Source organism: Notothenia rossii (assembly GCF_949606895.1).
Source record: "Notothenia rossii genome assembly, chromosome: 6".
Taxonomy (NCBI): Eukaryota; Metazoa; Chordata; class Actinopteri; order Perciformes; family Nototheniidae; genus Notothenia; species Notothenia rossii.
This window is the reverse complement of record NC_136909.1, coordinates 37,132,434-37,152,685: the sequence shown is the minus strand read 5'-3', so window position 1 is coordinate 37,152,685 and position 20,252 is coordinate 37,132,434. Positions and strand designations below refer to the sequence as shown.

General features: G+C 38.4%; 1 protein-coding gene across 2 annotated transcripts in view; it reads left to right on the top strand.

Moving 5' to 3' along the window:
* gramd2b (GRAM domain containing 2B) overlaps positions 1–20,162 on the top strand; it is a 31,751-nt gene extending 11,589 nt beyond the window's left edge. The window contains exons 1-14 of one of the 2 annotated variants that reach the window (XM_079688550.1): positions 2,332–2,533; positions 5,665–5,784; positions 6,326–6,413; positions 6,783–6,852; positions 8,048–8,151; positions 9,524–9,619; positions 9,756–9,827; positions 10,531–10,620; positions 11,244–11,355; positions 13,154–13,300; positions 15,468–15,549; positions 15,983–16,087; positions 17,295–17,376; positions 19,391–20,162. In XM_079688550.1, the coding sequence (XP_079544676.1) occupies positions 2,448–2,533; positions 5,665–5,784; positions 6,326–6,413; positions 6,783–6,852; positions 8,048–8,151; positions 9,524–9,619; positions 9,756–9,827; positions 10,531–10,620; positions 11,244–11,355; positions 13,154–13,300; positions 15,468–15,549; positions 15,983–16,087; positions 17,295–17,376; positions 19,391–19,432 (1,296 nt within the window). In that variant the 5' untranslated portion in view covers positions 2,332–2,447 and the 3' untranslated portion in view covers positions 19,433–20,162. Of the gene's footprint in view, positions 1–2,331; positions 2,534–5,664; positions 5,785–6,325; positions 6,414–6,782; positions 6,853–8,047; positions 8,152–9,523; positions 9,620–9,755; positions 9,828–10,530; positions 10,621–11,243; positions 11,356–13,153; positions 13,301–15,467; positions 15,550–15,982; positions 16,088–17,294; positions 17,377–19,390 lie in introns of those variants that run through there. The other variant, XM_079688551.1, reaches the window with a different exon arrangement.
* Positions 20,163–20,252: the final 90 nt, after the last annotated feature.

The window sequence follows — 20,252 nt, the reverse complement described above, 5'->3', positions numbered from 1 at the left end:
GAGAACAAGCTGCACTTTCAGAAACACTGCAAATACAAAACTTGACAAATAAAAAAGAGCTGCAAGAAGCTCGAACCCAATGGAAACAGGAACATAACACAATTATGCAAACAGCTGGGACCAGAGCGCTTGTTGACGTTCGGGGATTAAGTTGACCAACTGTCACTGTAGGCAGAGTTAGTCTGCGTCATGATTGTTAGTATTTTGTCAGTATAGTTTAGAAATGACTACAGTAGGTTAACTATTAGCTAGTTAGCTTACAGCAGATCTGAAAAAATATCAGAAGGAATCATGTGATCGCATTGTTAAAATAAGACAATAAAACGAACACTTTAGGAGTGATAGTTGCCTAACTCTAACCCCCGAACGTGAACAAGAACTCCGGTCCCAGCTGTGTGCGTCACTTTTTGGTGTCCCCATTTTCATTTAGTTTTGATCTTCTTGGAGCCTTTTTTTATTTGCATCCTTTTGTGTTTTCAGCGCTTGCTTTATGCAGCACTTTTAGTAACACTGCACAAGTTGGTGAATGTTTTCTAAATCCCGCCAACTGTTGTGCGGTTGGTGAATACATCAGATAATAATATGAAACTTTATTGGTCAGATCAATTCTGAAATTTGACTTCGTCACAGCAGCTCCATGCAACATCAACAGACAAATATCCAGACACAATACATGAAACACAAACAACAAACATTTAACATAACAGCACAATCAGTGAGAGAAAACATGCTCAAAGAAGATATTTATAATTTGCATGTGTTTTGGCACATTCATGTTTTTAAATTGACATCAATTTTAAAGTGCAGCACATTTCTCTTAATTAAGTTTTGGGCCGCTTTAGCACCTTTGCACGGTTTGGCCACTGTAATAATTGGCCTCCAGACGATTCTAAGCTAGGCTTTAGTTATTGTTCGGGCCGGGAAATGTATTCTGTTAAAGAGGGTTCTCAAGTATACAATTTTAGTTATGTATTTTTCATCCATGCATAAGATCATGTGTGCGTAATTATTTTTTTACTATTGTAATTTGGTCTGTAATTTGGTCTGTATATCTTAAAATGACAGGGAGAGATGCAAACACTGATGGATAAACTTAATGTCAAACATGTTTGTGTACTGTCGTTGTGGCTCAGTGACCCTCAGTTGATGTCAGTATGCACACATACACACACTCACACAAACACACACACATATTATCCTGAGTGAATAAGGAGATCATACATGGCTCACACACAGGAGATAATTGGTGACGTGTAGCTATTTCTTTGGTCCTTTTAAGACATTTTGCTGAAAGCATTAGAAATGGTCATGAGTTAAGGAAAAATGCCTGAATAAATATTAATAAATGATTAACAAAATGTTGTTGTGCATAGCAAGAAAGGAAATGTGTCCCAAAATTGGATTACCAACTGGTCAAAACCTACCAAGGGCCCCCAGGGTCACTGCTTTTCAACAGATGTTTGTTAATTTGACCAAAATCAACAGTTGTGAAGCTCCGTCTTGTAAACCAGCTCTTTGTAAAAAATAAAAAAATAAAAAATGAATATTGTGTCTCTTTAGACCACTGACACTTGATTTAGTTTGAATTTACCAGAAATGAAAAAACAAGAATAAGTCCTAGACAGCATATCTCCACAAATATCATATCTGAAGTTAGCAAGAGTCTGGTGACTCTCTCCCTGTCAAGCCTATTCTCTTTACACACTCCATGTAAAACATTACTCCCAACACGGCAGTCATTGCAAGGTGATGCAACAGGTGTTGTATCTACTTGTCACTACTGTCCTGCATTTTCTATATAAACTCAGCATTTAGTCAATTATAAAAGGTTACATCCACATTCCTTCCTATTTATGCAGCCATGAAATGTAAAAAATAGTAATAAGGGAAGAAAGTTTGTTCCTGTGTAATCTAAAACAGAGAGAGACGCATGGGAAATCACTGTGTTCCCACGGTGACACCAAATATCTCAACTTATGCATCGGCCAAGATTTTAGCTGAATATAAAATAAAATTATGAAATGTAAGTAAAGTCTTATCAATGTAGACAAAATACCTTAATGAACCTTAATTCTCCAAAAAAGCTGGGTAAAATGTCTGATCAAAGGTTTGAATGCTCACACACACACACACACACACACACACACACACACACACACACATACACACACACACATACACACACACACACACACACACACACACACACACACACACACACACTGTACTGCCCTCTGATTGGCTGTGACATATGAGACCAGGGGGCTCAGCAGACACTCCCACATGCAGGTGAGGGAGCAGAGGATCAGGCTGCAGGGTCAGTTCACAGACAGACAGACAGACAGACAGACAGACAGACAGACAGACAGACAGACAGACAGACAGACAGACAGACAGGAAGTCCTGCACGACAGACAGGTGTTTGGTTGGCTAAAAAACTGTTGGGCATGATATCAGAACAGTGTGTGAAGCTGCAGGAAGACGCCAGGAAGTATAACAGAAGAAATGCAAAGACCGAGGACCGAGATTACCAGTAAGTTTGTGACTTGTGTAAGTTCCTTGTAGGAATAAACAATTGTAATATGAGTAGTAGTGTTTGCATGCTGGCATTAGGGATAGTTAGCAGTATACCTCAATGAGAAACTAAAGTCAGCGTTTGCTGAACAGAAAACAAAATCATATATGTGTTGGTTGTAGATTACTAAATCTGTTACATTTATATAATGATATATCACTGTTAATGGGTTATTAGTGAATTGTGGGCTTTATTCACTAAATAAAGGGGGGGACATTGCCTCATAGTTCCGCGGCCGGAGTCGAACCAACTTAATTATTTTTTTCAATAATGAAAACAGTTAGTTGCAACTGCACAGCGCGATATAATATCCACTATACAGGCCACTACAGTACATTACCTCATGAAAGATAATATACATCTTTATCACTGTTTGCAGTCTGATAAGTAACAGAAACAAGTCACATCAAAGTCAAGATATGTTTTAGGTCATTAAGATACAGACTCCCCATTAAATAGTTTGTTAATTCTAGGTTGATTTAGTTAAAGTGGACCTATCATGCTATATTTGAATAATATAGTGTATAGGACCATACCTATATAAGGCATATTTATACTTTTTATTTTTCAAAATACCAAACAGATCATGCATTTTAGCAATTCCTCATTTCGCTCAATTTAACACTGTCTTTTCATGGGCTGATTCTATGAGAACAGCACCATCTACAGGCCTGGCATATGTACTACAGCGTCTCCAGCGCTTTCGAACGGCAATGTCCGTGGCTGTCTCCTTCTGATTGGTGGAGTTGGCCCAATAGCCGTAGCGCCACTTTTGTGACGTCATAGAAGTGTTCAAATCTGGATCAGTCTGTATCAGATCCGTTGCAGCCCCTTTTTAAGAGATTTGGGTATGGAGGAAAATAGAGAGGGTTCTGTTTTCTGACACTTGGTGAGTTCCCTGGAACACCGGGGACACATATTCATGTATAAAAGACGTACAAAAGTGCATTTTGCATGATAGGTCACCTTTATCTATTACAATCAACACATTCTTTAGAGTTTATGAATAAAATATTTAATGAATTATTGTCAGCATTCTTTTAAATCATCTTATAGTCTTACATCTCTGAAAGGCATGGTGTATGGGTTCAGGTCCATGAGTTTACTATTTATGGTGTTCAACATTATCTTTTTTTCTTTCTTCGTGCTTATTGCTGTTCTCTACGGTGGTGGAAATGTTAAAACGCGCAACAACGGCTCAATAAATTGTCATTTGGAGAAACACGCTGCTCTTTCAAAAAGGATATAAATATAAAAACACAAATATGCCAAAACACATGCAAATGAAGAAACATCTTTACCAACTTGACAGATTTACTAAAAACACTGCATCAACTACATGCTGTAAATAAATAATGCAACACAACCGAAAAGTGATGCACACTGCTGGCACCGGAGTGCTTGTTGATGTTCGGGGATTATAAAGTTGGCCCACTGTCACTGTTGGCAGCAGTGGCGTAACTAATGACGGTGCAGCCGGTGCAACGCACAGAGCCGGCCGGGGGCCCATATATATATATCTTTTAATATATATCTTTTTTGGGCGGGGGGGTCCCAATGGCATTGACCGGTTAACGCAGTCTTCAAAGTAATGAAGCAACCTTAATTAATTTGTCTTCCCAATGACCTTGCTCCCTTTCATGTCTTGTGATACCTTGCATAATGAGCGGACCGTTTAATCAACCTCAAAAGTTATACGTGCTGCAGCTAGCAGCAGCAAGTTTGGCAGCATTATAAAAAATGAAATAGCTTGCATTTATAATGTACAGCAAACCAAAGCACAAGAGCGGCGCTCAAAAGAGAAAGGACAAGAGAGAACAAGGAGATGTAACAGCTAAACTGACTTGGATATTGTGGCTCTGTTATGGTGGTTCTAATGTTTAGCTGTTTCCTTTGCCCTAGCTTGAGACTGTTTTATTTCTGCTTTTGTTGCTGAAAATGAGCAAACTGGCACATTTACAGAAATGTGAATTATTGTGGGTTGTCCTTATAATATCTACTTTAGCATCAGTCTCAAAAGATCAGTGTCACTCAGACCCTAATAAAGCCCTTTATATTTATAATACTTAACAGTTGCTCATGTGTGTGTGTGAAGTTATTTATATGCAGTGTGAGGTGCAGTTGATCTCTCACACAGATATTTTGTATAAAAGTGTTTTGAATTTAGATATCAGAAACAAAACTGAAATACCTTAATGTCAAACTTGGCTGTTCAGTTTACATTCAACTGAGTCCTTTAGAATTAGAGTGGCTATTTTAACTGGTCCAATGTCCTATTCTTTTATTGCCATTACTTCATAGGAGGGTTGAGAGATCCAGACGCAGACACAAACAGATTCATTTCCGGTCTTTTGCTGCAGTTTAGAATGATGTTTTATTTAGCGTTTACATACCAAGGTTTAATTACTGTCAATAGTTGTGGTATGAGCATCTGGCGGGCTGGTGGAATCGGTGTGCTCTTCTTCCTGTGTCCTCGTCCTTTCCTGTCACCTGTGACCCCTTTTATACACCCTGTGCAGCTAAACCCTGCTAAGTGTTCAAAATAGTATTGCACTATAAATATAAATAAACTGAGACACCAACAACACCAATAAAACGGCTCCTACATAAACAATTTGCACATTCTTCCTTTAACTTCATATTTTTATTTTTGTATTAATAGGCCTTTTACATACGCTTTTTATGTTATAACAATTATTATTAATTCATTTTTTATTGCACATTCTTACTTTAACTTCTCGTGATTATTATATATATTATACATTTAAAAAGTTTTTTTATCTTTTAATGGACATTTGATTTCAACTTATCATGTTAATATAAATATCTTTGTTTAATCTTCTCACTTTAAAATATTTGTTTCTCTTTTATTTAAATGATTCTTAACAATCCTGAAACCCATTTCCCCTGGCATAAATAAAGTACTCTGATTAAGTGAAGTTAAAGGGAATTCATATTAAACCATTGTTGCTGAGTACAGTATTCATTCCTCTCTAATCTTCCATGTAGCACCTGCCTGATGCTGCTATATGAAGTGTCTCCGGTCATTTTGTCGTGATGTCTGAATGTTGTTTTCTTGCTGTGTGTAGTTCAGATGTAGAAAACGTGGAGGAGCGGCAGAGATTTGAGAAGATGGTGGGCGACCCTCTGCAGGCCGTGGACCCGGAGCAACAGGAGCTGTCAGGCAGGAGGAAATACGCATTAGTCAGGTGAAGCACATTTAGTGGAAAACTAACCTGAGTCTGGAGCTGTTACTGTAGTAAGTCAAAAACAAAATTGCACGTGGCTGCTCAATATTTCCAGTTTACACCGGCATTTATTCTTTCTTTCTTTTTATTTGCCCAACAAATCCAACAAAGGAGCCGTTTGAAGTAAAATAGTTTGTTCTCGTTTCCCCTCTAAAATGCTCTTACAAATATTTATTTTTTCAACATAATATACATTTTGAATTTAAGATATGAACATAAAATAGTGCTGAGGGTAGAAAACGGTTAAGGAATACTTTCTAAAAATATATAATATATAATGTGTTGGACAGGTCGTGCAGCTTGGAAAATGTAATAAGCGTTATGGAATAAAGATATTTGATATGTTATTTTTATGTAATTTCCCTTGGTGACCTGTTATAAATACTGTCATAAGTACATTAGAGTACAAAGGGCCTCAGACAAAAGGACAGTCATGTAAGGTGCAATATAATGTAATATAATATTATGCAATGTAATTCCTCCTCCTGTGCTGATCTGTCAGATCAAAGACCTTCGACCACTCTCTGCTGACTCAGGTCCAGACAGAATCAGACCCGAAGATCGAGAGGAAGAAGTCTCACTACAGCCAGGTGAGCGCTCTGTGTTTGATCACAGCTGTGAGCATTACAGCAAGGTAAAAATCTCATCCAGCCGGGGGACGTCAGTTACCATTTCTGATTAGCTATTTTGCTTACTGTGGGATTTATTATTGTAATATACCAGAATCTTTGTCAACCTTACCTTATTTAAAGTGATATTAATATCACTTTAAATCATATATTATGTTTATTCTTAAAATGATTCTCAATGTGTTTTTTAATTATCTATCAAAATATCAAACTAAATCTACTTTATTGCAGCTTTTGAAATATAATCAATATTCAAATTGTGCAGCTTTCCAATGTTCAAGCTTCACTCTGCATTATCCATAATGTGTGTGTGTGTGTGTTGTGTTTCAGCTTTCGAAAAGCAATTGCCAGTACCATAAAATATTTAAGGAGATCAGCAAAGAGGAACTGCTCAGACAGAGTAAGTCATTAATGATCACAACTTTCCGCTCCACCTTAAATACTGGATGAGAGATTAGATAGTCTGATACCTCTTAGCTTTTTATTAATTAGGGGATGATGAGTAGTATTTAGTGGTTTCTATTAAAAGAAAAATATTCATAACTATATTTTCATTCATGACTATGTTTTCATTATAGTATAATTAGTTGAAACTAAGAATTTTCTTTTCATTAGCCTAAAATAGAGAAGTGCAGTGATGATGTATAGTCCACCCTGGAAGTTGGCATCACACGGGCTCCCTGGACAAAAAGCAATGGGATTTCCCCATTGGATTTCAGACTTGCTTATAAAACTCTGGTATCATCAACATGAGCATGAATTTATTGGCTTCTAAAGTAGTGTAATGCTAGGATGGCCTCAGCGTGGTGAAGGAAAGATACCACAGCATTATTTACTGCAACCTGCAATACCAGATTCCGCCACGTCCTTCTCACTGTCCTTTCGAAGCATCGGTTTGCATTTTAAAGTCCTTCTTTAACAAGATTGAGCTAGGTATATGTACACTGAATAACACGTTGACATTTGTAATTGTTCATCCTATCAATACTGGCCATAAAGAGATACAAGTTATTTTAGTGTATATAGTTATATAGGACACAATCTCCAGTGCCCGTCCTTTGAGAAATTCAATAATACATCAGGCTGAAGTTAATATAATGCTGCAACAAATGAAGTGTATATCTTCCCAAAGGGAATGTCGTTTTGGTACTAAAGTACACTCTTTGTGTTACTGTCCCTTTGCAAGGAAACGCTGATGAAGCACAAAAAGAGATTTGTATGCCATATGCGCTTTCCTGTTTGTAGGTGCCAACCTGATTTTTCTATCAGCTTCAACTGAACTTGATTGTGTATTCTGTCCCTGAGTGATTACTGGTATTTTTTTGAAAGGTGATCTCTTGGCAGGCCAGTACGAACAAAAGGAATAATATAGTTACATAAAACTATTTTAATGTACAATATTGTTTTCAAAATTGTAAAAACTCTTAAATGCTCATAACAGATATACAGAACTAACATCCAGATCAGTATCTATTGTAATCAAGTAGCGGTTAATGCATCGACCTCTTTTTCCTCATATTGTTTTTACAGAAATGACAGGAACTAAAAACGGAGCGTTCCCCTCAGTATGCTGATGCTGTTTACCTGTTTTTCAGGTTACACATGTGCTCTGCAGAAAGACATCCTCTACCAGGGACGGATGTTTATCTCTGACCATTGGATCTGCTTTCACTCCAAGGTGTTTGGCAAAGACACAAAGGTACCGAGAACTACCCTACTGTTACTGCAAAGTATTTTTTCCTTCATGTCAGAAAATATTGCTGTGGATAAATGTTCTGAGTATTTCCATCCCAGAGGTCTTTCACAATTGCGTCTCTTGTTTCCACTTTAGCATCCCAAACAGATATTTGACAGTGTTACAGATGATCTGTGCTATGCTTATTTAATAATGAATAATAAAGTTGAAGTTATTTGAAGTGAATAGTGAGGTGCCAACTGTAGCTGGTTTGAATTGATCAATGATTTATATTCACCTGGGGAAGCCTCACAGGACACACAAATAGAATCATTATTACAACAAAAGACACAGAATAACTAAACAAAGAAAAAAAACAATTAAAGAAGCACATCATTACTATAAACAACTACAAAAATACATAAAATGACCACAAACGGCTTAGAAATACACAACTAGACATAAAACAGGTGGAAACAGACACAAAATGAATTAAACAGGGACAGAAAAACAACTACAAAGATACACAAAATAAACGGATGGACGTGGAAAAAAAACAACATAAACAAAGAGACACAAAATGACTACAAGGGAACAAAAGATAAGATAAAAAGATTAAAAAAACAACTACAAAGAGACATAAAATGACTACAGAGAGGCAAAAAACAGAACTAGACATAAGCAGGTAGAAAGAGACCCAATAATGACTATCGAGGGACAGAAAACAACTACAAAGAGACGCAAAGTGACTGCAGGGAGACATAAAACAACTATAAAAATACATAAAACAACAACAAAGACATAGAAAGTGACCATTAAGATACAACTACTAAAAGACATAAAACAACAAAAGGAGGCTGTGAGCGTTTCGAGCTCACACTCGGTTTAAAAACGACAGAAGGAGAGGGATGGGATCAAAACAAAACAGTTGTATTCCCCAAAAGGCAGGCACTAGGCAAACAACAGAAAAAACACAGAAGTCAGTCCTCCTCTTTATCCTCTATTTCTGGAGGTGTGCGAGTCAGTCCTTCCTCTCAGGACCCAGCCTACTGCGAGAGAGACCAGAAGCAGGTTACCATATGCTTTTATTCAGTGACTGATTACCTGATTCTGGTCAGCTGTCTGGTCTCCAGCCGAGCCACTCCCATCACTCCAGCAGCCGGCGCCCTAACCACACCCCGCTGCCACAGAGGCTAAATCACTATAAAGTCTGTGTGTCTTGCTCGTGTGTAGTCTAGGTGGTTGGGCCCTTTTGCATTGTCTGAAAATCCACCCAAAAGTAAACATGAGAAAGAAGAAGTTCCTGAGGCGCAACATTTACTGGAATCCTCTTTGAGTCCCAGATACGTCTGTTTTTGGGATATTTTGGACATTATGTTGTTTTTGTCTGTTTCAGATCGCCATCCCAGTGATATCCGTCTCGTGCTTCAAGAAGACCAAGACGGCCATCCTGCTGCCAAACGCGCTGGTGATCGGCACCGCCAACGACAGGGTGAGCAGGAAGCTCAAACTTTAATCTCAGCGACATTGTATTGCTCACACAGAAGCCATTCCTTTAAAATCTAGAATAACAACAAGGTAATCTTCATATATCTGTTCCACATTAAAACTTTTGTTTTTTGTTTCAGTACGTCTTCGTGTCCTTTCTGTCCAGAGACAACACCTACAAGTTCTTGATGTCCATTTGTTATCATCTGGAGGTAGGACATGTATTCCCATATGGTGCTAGACTGTATCTTTCTCATTAGTCACTTGTTGCCATGCATAAAATACTATTACATTACTTTTAACAAGGTTTAATTGATTTTGAAATAAAACAAGTTACATTTTACATCAGATCACTCCCACATTGCATTGCATTACTTATTCTTTCAATTGGTAAGATATGGAAAGAGTTGGGACACTGTTGTGCATAGACCAAGAACAGGAAGGTTCATTTCTGAGTTATGCAACAGGCCTTATGTGCATATAAATACATGTGATTACTTAGTATACCAATATACCTGCAATTAGAATCAAAGCATCTTATCTCTGTGTCTTTAAAGGTAATGTTTTGTATTTGTTTTAAATGTATATATTTTTACAGAGTTCCAGCTGGTTATGAACCACTCAGCCGATTTAAAAATATTGAGGAATACAGTCAGGTTGACTTAGATTGACAGAGGTTTTAACTCCCTGAAAACTGAAATATATCTCACAATGTTAAATTCATTTCATTTAATATTTTTGGGACTACAGTTTGAAAACAAGTAGGCCTACAAAGATTGCTGATTGTAGTTCTTCTAGTACACCTTGTGTTCTTTGTTCTATGTCAGTATCAAAGACGGAATACCGCTTCATGTATTTGGATATCAACCTAAAACCATGTGTATTACATAAATACTGTAAAATAATTGTGTACAGGAGAAGAGTCCATGCAGCAGCCCCGTCCCCTGCTCAGCTGAGAATAGCTTCAGAGGTCAGAGGTCACCTCGGTCGCCTCGCTTCCCTATGGTAGGTCAGACACAAGCCCACCAGGGCAGCAGTAGCCATGAGAAATCTAGTTGCACTCTATTGAATGGGCAACATATACTGTACATGTATGATGTATTCTCTAAATGTGCCTTTACGTTACGATCTTCTTCCCAGTGAATCTGAGAATTGATACATGAAGGAGGAAGTTGTGGAATATATATGTTTTGATTCAAAGGTGAAAATAATACCAGGTAGTGGTGGTAGTTCAACCAATACATATGTTATTTTCATTTGTTTGACTCCATTTCATTCAACTTCCATTAGGTGAAGACTCATAAGTGATTTAGGTGTAAAATGCTAACATAATCCATGATATATGGAGAATTGTATCTTAAAATACAGAGAGAGAACGGCAAGAACATTTGAGACACTATTAATATCCCAAATTGTGATGCTTTTTTTCTTTCTGGATCGGCTTAACCGACTAAAAGGTATCCAAGTGTGTTTGTCTTGTGTGTTTTTTCCTCTCTTCCTCTGCTTTTTGACATCCATCATTTTCTTTCTCCTGACAAACATGAGTACTGTAATTTTGATTTCTGATTCTCAGTAAGTGACTTTCCTACTAACCAACATATTTTTCGTGTTTCTGTGGTTTTCTGCAGAGTTTTCCAGGTGAGTTCTGTGATCTGGACGTAACAGTGAGACAGAGGAGGCAGGAGATGGAGGAGAGCAGCAGCTCCGACTCTCAGACCCCCGACTACGACAAGAGAGCAGGTATCACCAACCCACCAATCAGCAGCAGTGCAGCAGAAAGCTACAAATTATAGGCTCATACTTTCAAAGATCCAATATTGTTACTACTAAAAGTCCAACTCTAACAGGCTCTAAATTAGCAAACACACGTCATACATTAGAATTTAAGCTGGTTGCATTCACATGACAACTATACAGTGGGGATTCAGTGCATCCCTCTGTTTACTTCCTCCTCTCCTCTTTATTTCATTCATCGCTGCAGTAGGTGCTTATATTATGATAAAAGCTTATATAAAAACATAAAAACTCAAAAACAAAACAAAAATACATATTCACAAATCTCCTCTTGTTGCAGCTCTTGTTGACCTAGTTACAGGTGTGCGTATGGTGTTAAAATGTCTGAGCGGAGGTGAGGTAAGGCCGTGTATTATTTTGTGCATGAGGCAAGCATTTGCATATCTAATTACATTTTCCCAGCTCAACAAGTTGTATTTTGTGAGTATTGGGCAATGATGAGAATAAACTGATTTCTTATCCACTATTTTAAGTGTTTGTTTGTATAATGATTCCAGGGGTTTAAGAGTGGTTGTACAGGCATGTGACCAGGTTGTTAAGCAGTAGGTGATGTGAGATAGAACCATAGAGTGCATGTACATCAGAGCCGCCTCTGTTGACATGCAGTCTTGGGTAAACCTTAAATTTGACAGACTGAATTTGACCCTGTTGCAAACCTTTTTCACCTGAGCCTTAAAATTGAGTTTTGAATCAATTAAGACCCCCAGGTATTTGTACTGTGAGACCACCTTTAGCCTCTCCCCGGACACAAACACATCAGGCTCAATGCAGCTTGGTTTTGGTGAAGAACATACATACAGTTTTACTGACATTTAGTTGCAGACAGCATTGCTCCAACCAAGCTGTTACATGAACCATCTTGTTCGTCAGTTCATTAGCCACTTGTGTCAGACTGCCTCCGTGAACATAAATTACAGCATCATCAGCATACATTTGGATGTTTTTGTCAGGACATATCGATGGTAAGTCGTTTATATACAATGAAAATAACAATGGACCCATAATTGACCCTTGTGGGACACCTGTGGACAGCTGGAGGTTAGATGATTGATTATTCTCTACTCTGACATACTGACAACGGTTGAACAAAATGTCAGAGGGTTAAAGAATGATGAGAAGGAGAATTCATCCGGACTTATGGACAGTCGCAGTCCTAGGAGAATCGGACTGCACTTACAGTACACTCAGGGACGCTTGCTACTCGCATTATCTTTGTTTGACAGTCACAAAATGTTGCAACCGCAAATAATAGTGGGATAGCATAATCTCGTCTCCTTCGTCAAGGATGGTTCAGTTTATCCTATGCTAAAGCAGATAATGAAATATGTATTAAAATGCATTTCTTATCATGTAGAGACTTTAAACAGCTCTTATCATGGCTGCCACTTTGAAAGTTCCAACTCTTTTCATTCTGTTAGCAACCTTCCTAAACAAACAAGACAATTAGACCACGACCCTGGCTCTCTGTTTAGTCTTTGTCCGAGTCTTGTTGGTTGTACATCGGGAAGCCTTGTCTTGTACAGACCATGGCTTTTAAAAAAAGTTGTTTCTGTTAGATGTGTCTCTGTCTACTGCGCTTGAGTCCACCGTGCTCCACTTTCCATGACAGACGTAAAAATAGACATGACACAGGGAAAGAAAAAATAGAACAGGAAAAAGATCAACTAAAACCTGGGATGTTAACATATAAGGGTTTCCATTGAAAAGTTTTCCTATTCACACTGCTTCGTGTTTCTGTTTGCAGGCTTCCCTGTTCCTCCGTTTCTGGAAGTGTTGAAGCGCACAGACAGTGCAGCTCCACCTGAACATCCAGACCATCAGCACAAAGTGAAGAGCCAGCACCAGAGCAAGCAGATCCCAGACAACTCGCAGCATGCTCCACACAACACTGGTACGATTGTTGTCCCACAGCAGTGGCATCCACAAAGAGTTTTCATCGGGTTGGCCAGTTGGTGCCAGTAAACATCTACAGTAGACATAAACACCAAAACCAAAAGCCATAACTGGATTTATGTAACATTAACATTGGTAGTTAATGTTAGCAATAATCTGATGCACAGTCACAGTTCATTTGTGAGCACTTTCCAGTCAACTGGTTGCTTGACTTGTCAAAACTTGAGAAAACGTGCTGCCAGTTGAGGGAGTTATTATTTCAGGAAACATGAGTCATGCTCATAAATGTTCTGCTATTATTCCAAACAATCCAAATTGAGGCAATAAGTGGGCAACACATCACCTAGTTTGAAAGTTGCGTGAGCCAGGCGCATCACGCTGGATGGACTACTTTTACCTAAACTAATTAATGCAAAACAGAACAGTGACACCGCAACAGTTGTCAAAGCTGCAGCACTCCCACATTGCATTGCATTACTTATTCTTTCAATTGGTAAGATATGGAAAGAGTTGGGACACTGATGTGCATAGAACAAGAACAGGAAGGTTCATTTCTGAGTTACGCAACAGGCCTTATGTGTCTAAAAATACATGTGATGACTTAGTAGCTGCACTTTTCCCTAAAAACACAAATATACAGCTTTTATTGGAAGAAAATTGGGAACAAGCCTTCCTCAATTTCAAAACACCATCTAAACCCATGTTATGCATTGTCAACTCCAAACGAAGGGCCAGCAATTGTATTAATATTAGTATCTGTAATACTCCAACTGCACTCAACGCATTCTAAAATAATCCAAATTGGATCTAAATATTGTTTTATCAAACACACTCTAGCCACAAACTGTCCAATATTTCCTAATCACACACAATTGTTATGCTTATGCAGGGACGTGCACAGGTACGGGCTAATGTTTCCCGGGCATTTTTGTCTGACCTGCCCCTCTGGAGAGAGCGAGAGTTTTTTGTTTTTTTCCTAATGTGGCCGAATCAACATGATAAGCCCACAATAAGTATTGTAGCATCTCGCTGCGGGAAACACAACTTGTCAGCGCTGTCATCTGCCCGCAGTCACGTGACTTTGTTTACAATCTGACAGCTGGAAGCAAAGGAAAGCACTCCGGCCTCATATGGCTATGGTGATCACACCAAATGCCTGCCTGGCGTTAGAGTATAGGGGAAAAACCAGGGGACTTTACTTCCTCTTGATACCGTCGCTTATTTACAAAAAAACACCTACATATAGCCCACTTGTTATTGAGCTTCTGTCTTTCTGTGTCTTCTCATCTGTAAACTGACTCAACAGGGCCCCTCGCTATCTTTTCTTGATTGCCCTCTCACGGGTGAACACTTCACTGTCCCGCTTCATTGTAGGATTTCTGCCATGTCTTTACTTCAGTTTGACCATCTCTGTTACTAAGTTATGGAATACTAAATAAATAAGTAATTAGACACCTTACCGTTACTGGCTGCGCTTATAAAGAATGATAAGAATAATAATAATGCGTATTGAACTGGTTTCATTAATTAGTGAGTTTATTTAAGGTAATTAGCCTAGTTAGAGGCCCTATTTTATCAGTATGTCTGCACAGCAGTTACAATGGTCTGGTCAAACTACATTAGAACAGAATTTTCCCCATTTTTTCTTTAATAGTTACTCAAATTAGATATTTTAATGAGATATGGACCGCAAAACAAAAAAATTTGTCTGAATAACGAATTTAGCAGTGGACATAAAAGTAAAATGAGGGTCACTTGCAGTGTTGTGTTTTTATTTTATTAACCTTTTACATTAAAAACAAGGCCCTTTTTTCAGTTTAGAGCAATAGCCCCTCCAAATGTCTGTGCACGTCCCTGTGCTTATGGTTAACTATTTCAAACTGATAAGGTTGACATTGTCCTTCCTTATGGGACAGTTGTTGTTAATGTTGAGGTTAGACAACCTACACCCCAAGGAGATAAGTAAAATAGTGCAACAAAAACTGTATAGGATGGACATTTTCAATGAGGTTCAAATGTCCCTTGTGACAAAAAGTTGATAAATTACACCAATTTTTCTCCTTACTGTATTTCACAAATCAATAAAAGAACCAATTACGTTTTTCACCCATACCAGAATAACAACAAAATGTATTTCAGAGTAACAAACATATTTTTCCTTTCAGTTCCGGGCTCAGAGCTGGTGATTGACAGCAGAACTCTGAAACCAGTTTCTCTCAATACACTGCTGTTGGTCTACCTGTTACTGTGAGTCCACTGCCAGTCATAACCACTCTATTGCCATGATTCTTACATTCATCTTAATTAATTGATGAGGTACATGTTTCCATTTGATCAGTAAATTATTAATGAATGTATATTTTCTATTCAATTGTATATTCACGTATTTGTTAATATGTGAATTGCTTTATTCAACTAAAATAAGTACGTTTTTGTTTTATGATTCATTTTCACTTGCAAGTTAACTCACTATCACTGTGTGTGTGTGTGTGTGTGTGTGTGTGTGTGTGTGTGTGTGTGTGTGTGTGTGTGTGTGTGTGTGTGTGTGTGTGTGTGTGTGTGTGTGTGTGTGTGTGTGTGTGTGTGTGTGTGTGTGTGTGTGTGTGTGTGTGTGTGTGTGTGTGTGTGTGTGTGTGTGTGTGTGTGTGTGTGTGTGTGTGTGTGTGTGTGTGTTTCCCAGAGTGTGTGTCCTGTTCCTGTCTTCCTGTTACCTGGCCTTTAAAGTTGTCTCATTGGAGCAGAGACTGACTACCCTCGGCTCCATCTCCGAGTTCCCCCACCAGGAGTGAGTTCACAAAATATGTCACCTTTAGCTACAGACTGAACTAGAAGAGCAGGATGAATGTATATATGTATACATGTTCCTACTTGTTGAAACACCTCACCTTCAAATGTGTTCAGACTTATGTATTGTCAAAACCTATGTATTTGCAGATTACCGTAAATGTATGTCTCCCTAAATTGGCAAATATGGGACCAATTTGTTACGCTATGATAAGACTTTCCCACAGGCATCTACTGTTTTTCCAACCCTGTATATATTTAACCACTTCCACATCGACCCTGCTCCGCGCGACTGTGTTATGGATGTTTAAAGAGAACGTCAGCTCCATCTAAACAACGCTCTAGTATGATCAGGTCTACTTGGGGAAAAAGAAAGATATGAGCCGCTTAATTTGATCAATCTGTGTATATCAGACCAAAAAGATTTAGCTATACTATCTACCCCTTCCCTCCCCATGGTACCTCTCCCTCACTTCCTAAATTGGGACAATTCCCTGCGGGTTGAGTGGACTGCAGCTCCGGAGACCCCCCTCCCTGTTAGCCACAGTAGGAACTCCCGTTGCAGTCAGTTCAAGTTCAAGCCAGGCTGCAAAACGTTACAGCAGTCTTGCCAACCGGAGTATTTGATATACTCTGACAGTGTTGGAATGTAACAAAGTACATAATTTGTATACTCAAATAATGTAATTCTGTACAAAACGTGACAAACTAAAAAAAACTAAATATTAGGCTACACTTAGTTGCTAGTCCTTTCATCTTAAATCCATGGTGAACTGATATTAAAAGATGGATTAATATTAACTCCACTATGCATTACTATGATCGTCTTTGATATTAAAAGGGCTATTTTCATCAATCCACTTTGAAGAAGTGCTCTGTGAAGCGACTGCAGCTGTCAGAGTCCTATTTTGTGGTATTAAAACGCCATGGGTGACACTCTGATGCTGCGTCGATGCTTTCCACACAGGGAAAGCTGCAAAAGGAAGACATGTGGAATTTTCTCGCTATTTACATTATATAGAGACAAAGTTATGAGGTCAGGGCAGACCCTGGGAAATGAAGTTCAAGATTCAAGGCTACTAAGACACTGAAATAACTAGCTCACTATCTTCAGCTAATCCACAATATACAACATAGGGCATGGAAACACAAACATTTCAATTCATGTTTAAGAATTAATATCCACCATTCTTGTTTTTACCCCCTAGAAATGAATTTCTGGGGGCGAGTGACGTGAACACAGAGCTTTTTTCTGAACTGCTGTCCATTAACCTGATGAAGCTGGAGAAGGTCAGTTGGTCTGTCTATCTGTGTCTCATAGGGTTACATTAAAATTGATTATTAAATGATTCTATTAATCTCTAAAAAATTATTTATCGTGTGAATTTAAAATTCCAAATATCAACAGTTGCCTTAGGGCAAATTTGGATGTTTTTGGGAATACGCCTTTGTCTTGAACAAAAAGCTTTTTGATCAGTTTTTTTTTTTAAATCAGAAGACTATGTAAGAATTAAATATCTTGGAATTTATATTTTGTGTCCAGACATTTTGGGTGGCGTTAACATAAGTTTCAATATTTTATCATTAGTTTATGTAAAAGTATTGTTTTTTTTAGGTAAATACAATGTAAAAAGCAGATGAAATAGTCAGTTCAGGATATTTTATGCACTGAATGACCACCCCTGCTGATGTGTTTTAAGATGTTGCAACCAATGTCTCCTTTCTTTAACTTTTCCCCATGAGTACCTTCTTTAAAATGATAAACTTAATTACTACAAAGGAAAGAGTGGAAAAGTTGTTTTCCGCTCATCAACATGTGAAACCAACACGCTTTATGTCAGAAGCAGAACTGGAAGGCTTCAGGAAAAAGTGTAACCGGACGCTTGTTTGCCGTTAATCAAACATTTATAGTCATTGATCTGTTCATATAGAGAAGTGTGGACGTCACCTGTAAGAAGAGCTCATTCCTCATCTTTCAGTCTGCACTGTGTGTGTCTGAGCACATTAACATTTCAGGCCAACACACGTCTCCTAAAAACAAACAGCAGCACACGAAACAAGAGCCTGATTCATGAGAAATGTAGATATTTAAAGTTGTTTATCTTAATAGATTGAGGAGAACTAACATTATTTCACAAAAGGCAAGCAGTTAGGATGAAAGGGAATTTACTAGCTAGGCAACATTCAAAATCAAACTTATCAATGAGGGGCGTACAAGAAATAAAGGAATAAATGAATAGATAGAGATATAGATGAATAGAGAGTAGGCACAAGTACAGGTTCAGGTTAACTGCTGCTAGGGAGTTCTAAGGACATCTGGTGGATGGATGGGACTTTGGGGCAATGAGAAGTAGATATAACGTCTAATAGAAATTGAAACAATCCTCAATGGGTCAAGAAATATCAAGGAAGGTAAATAACAAGTTAGCTTATCAGCAAGAGAATAAGTAACCATAGATTGAATGATTAATAGAATACAAAACTATAAACAGAATACAAAACCATAAAGAAAGTTAAAGGTCCCATGTCATGCTTTTCCGGTTATTACCCGTCCCCTTGTGTGTTATGAAGGTTTTTACGCATGTAAACGGTCTGCAAAGTCACAAAGCTAGCTAGTGGAGCCTCGCAGATGGGGCTGCTGCAGCTCCCTCAGCTCCCCCCCTTCCCGCGTCCATTCGTGATGTCTAGCTGTCTTGCAGCAAGCAGGAAACCACACCAGTAACGGCCCCTACACACGGCGGCGTGCGTTGCCGCTTCAACGCTTCTGCCCATTCACTTTGAATGGGGTGACGTCACGATTCACTGAACTGCATCGTGGGAGCAAAGCGTAGCTTCTCTCGCTGTGCTCGCTGCAAAAGTAGAGCAATGTTCTACTTTTGACGCCTCGACGGAGGCGTCAGCCAATCGAATCATATGCCAATACAAGCTCTAGCCAATCAAACCATGTGCTTGTGTGTCTGGGGCGGGAGATTCATGTGATTGGTTGTTGGTCGAGTTTCAGCCCCCTCCGCCGGCAAGCGACAACGCACGCGAATTATGATCAGTAGAAATGGCCATGACATGGGACCTTTAAGTGATTTACTTCATTATCAACATGGCATCAATGGAATAGAACACTTTAAGAATGTGCTTTTACTTTCTTTACAGAGCTTACTGGTTCCCGTTACCGCCAGTTTGTAGGAGTTTGTGGAGATGTACATATGGAGTTATAGAAACCGACCAATAAAAACGTCTATCATCAGATCAAGTATATCATGTATCATGCATCATGCAGTCAAAATAACAGACATGTCCGTTCTTCCAGGTGCAGAAGAACCTGCAGAGATTGCTGGATGAAGCTGCCTGAATGTTCTGAAACCAGTAGACTGCTTGAGCTGCTTACAGTTCTGTAAATATGTAGTTTATTAGACGTTATAAACTGACCAAAACCAATATGTATTAATGCAATAACACAAAAGGGCTTGAAAATTATGAGCCATCTTTAAATACTGTTAAAGAGCTCAGTTGTTTAATTTCTTTTAATTTGGACGGTGTGTTTAACTGGTAACCACACCCACATGTCACAGCGTACTGACACGCCCAGGAGTGCACGACTACATCACTGCAGAAAGATGAGACATTTGTCCCACTCAAGCCAAGTCAACAAAAAATGTCAATATTATTTAGATGAATTAAAAACGCACTTTTTGAAAGGGCTGACGTGTTAACATGTTAAAGTTAATTTATACTGCAACGAGGATACAGGATGAAGTACCATAATTCCATGACATATTTTTTACATTTCTGTGTACCAAAGACCTAATTTCAGACTTCTAGCCACAAAAATGGTCCAAAAATAGACTCAATAATGCATCACTATTGTTATTGTTTTGTTCACCACTGACAGCGAAAGATAAGTCATTTAACTGTACGTGTGCGTCTAACGAAAAACTTGACATGCAACTGTGACTGTGTGCATAAAAACAATGATACATTTTGATGTATTTACTCTCTAGCTAAGTTCCGCACAACAGACTGTTACACATATGACTGTTATGATGTACTGTAAATATAGAAATTAAACACAGATTTAATGATGTGATTTATTTTCTTTTGGTGAATAATGCTCTTTATTTTCTTTAATGTTCCTGTAGTAGTTATGTTGTAAGCGTCACATTCTCTTTAAT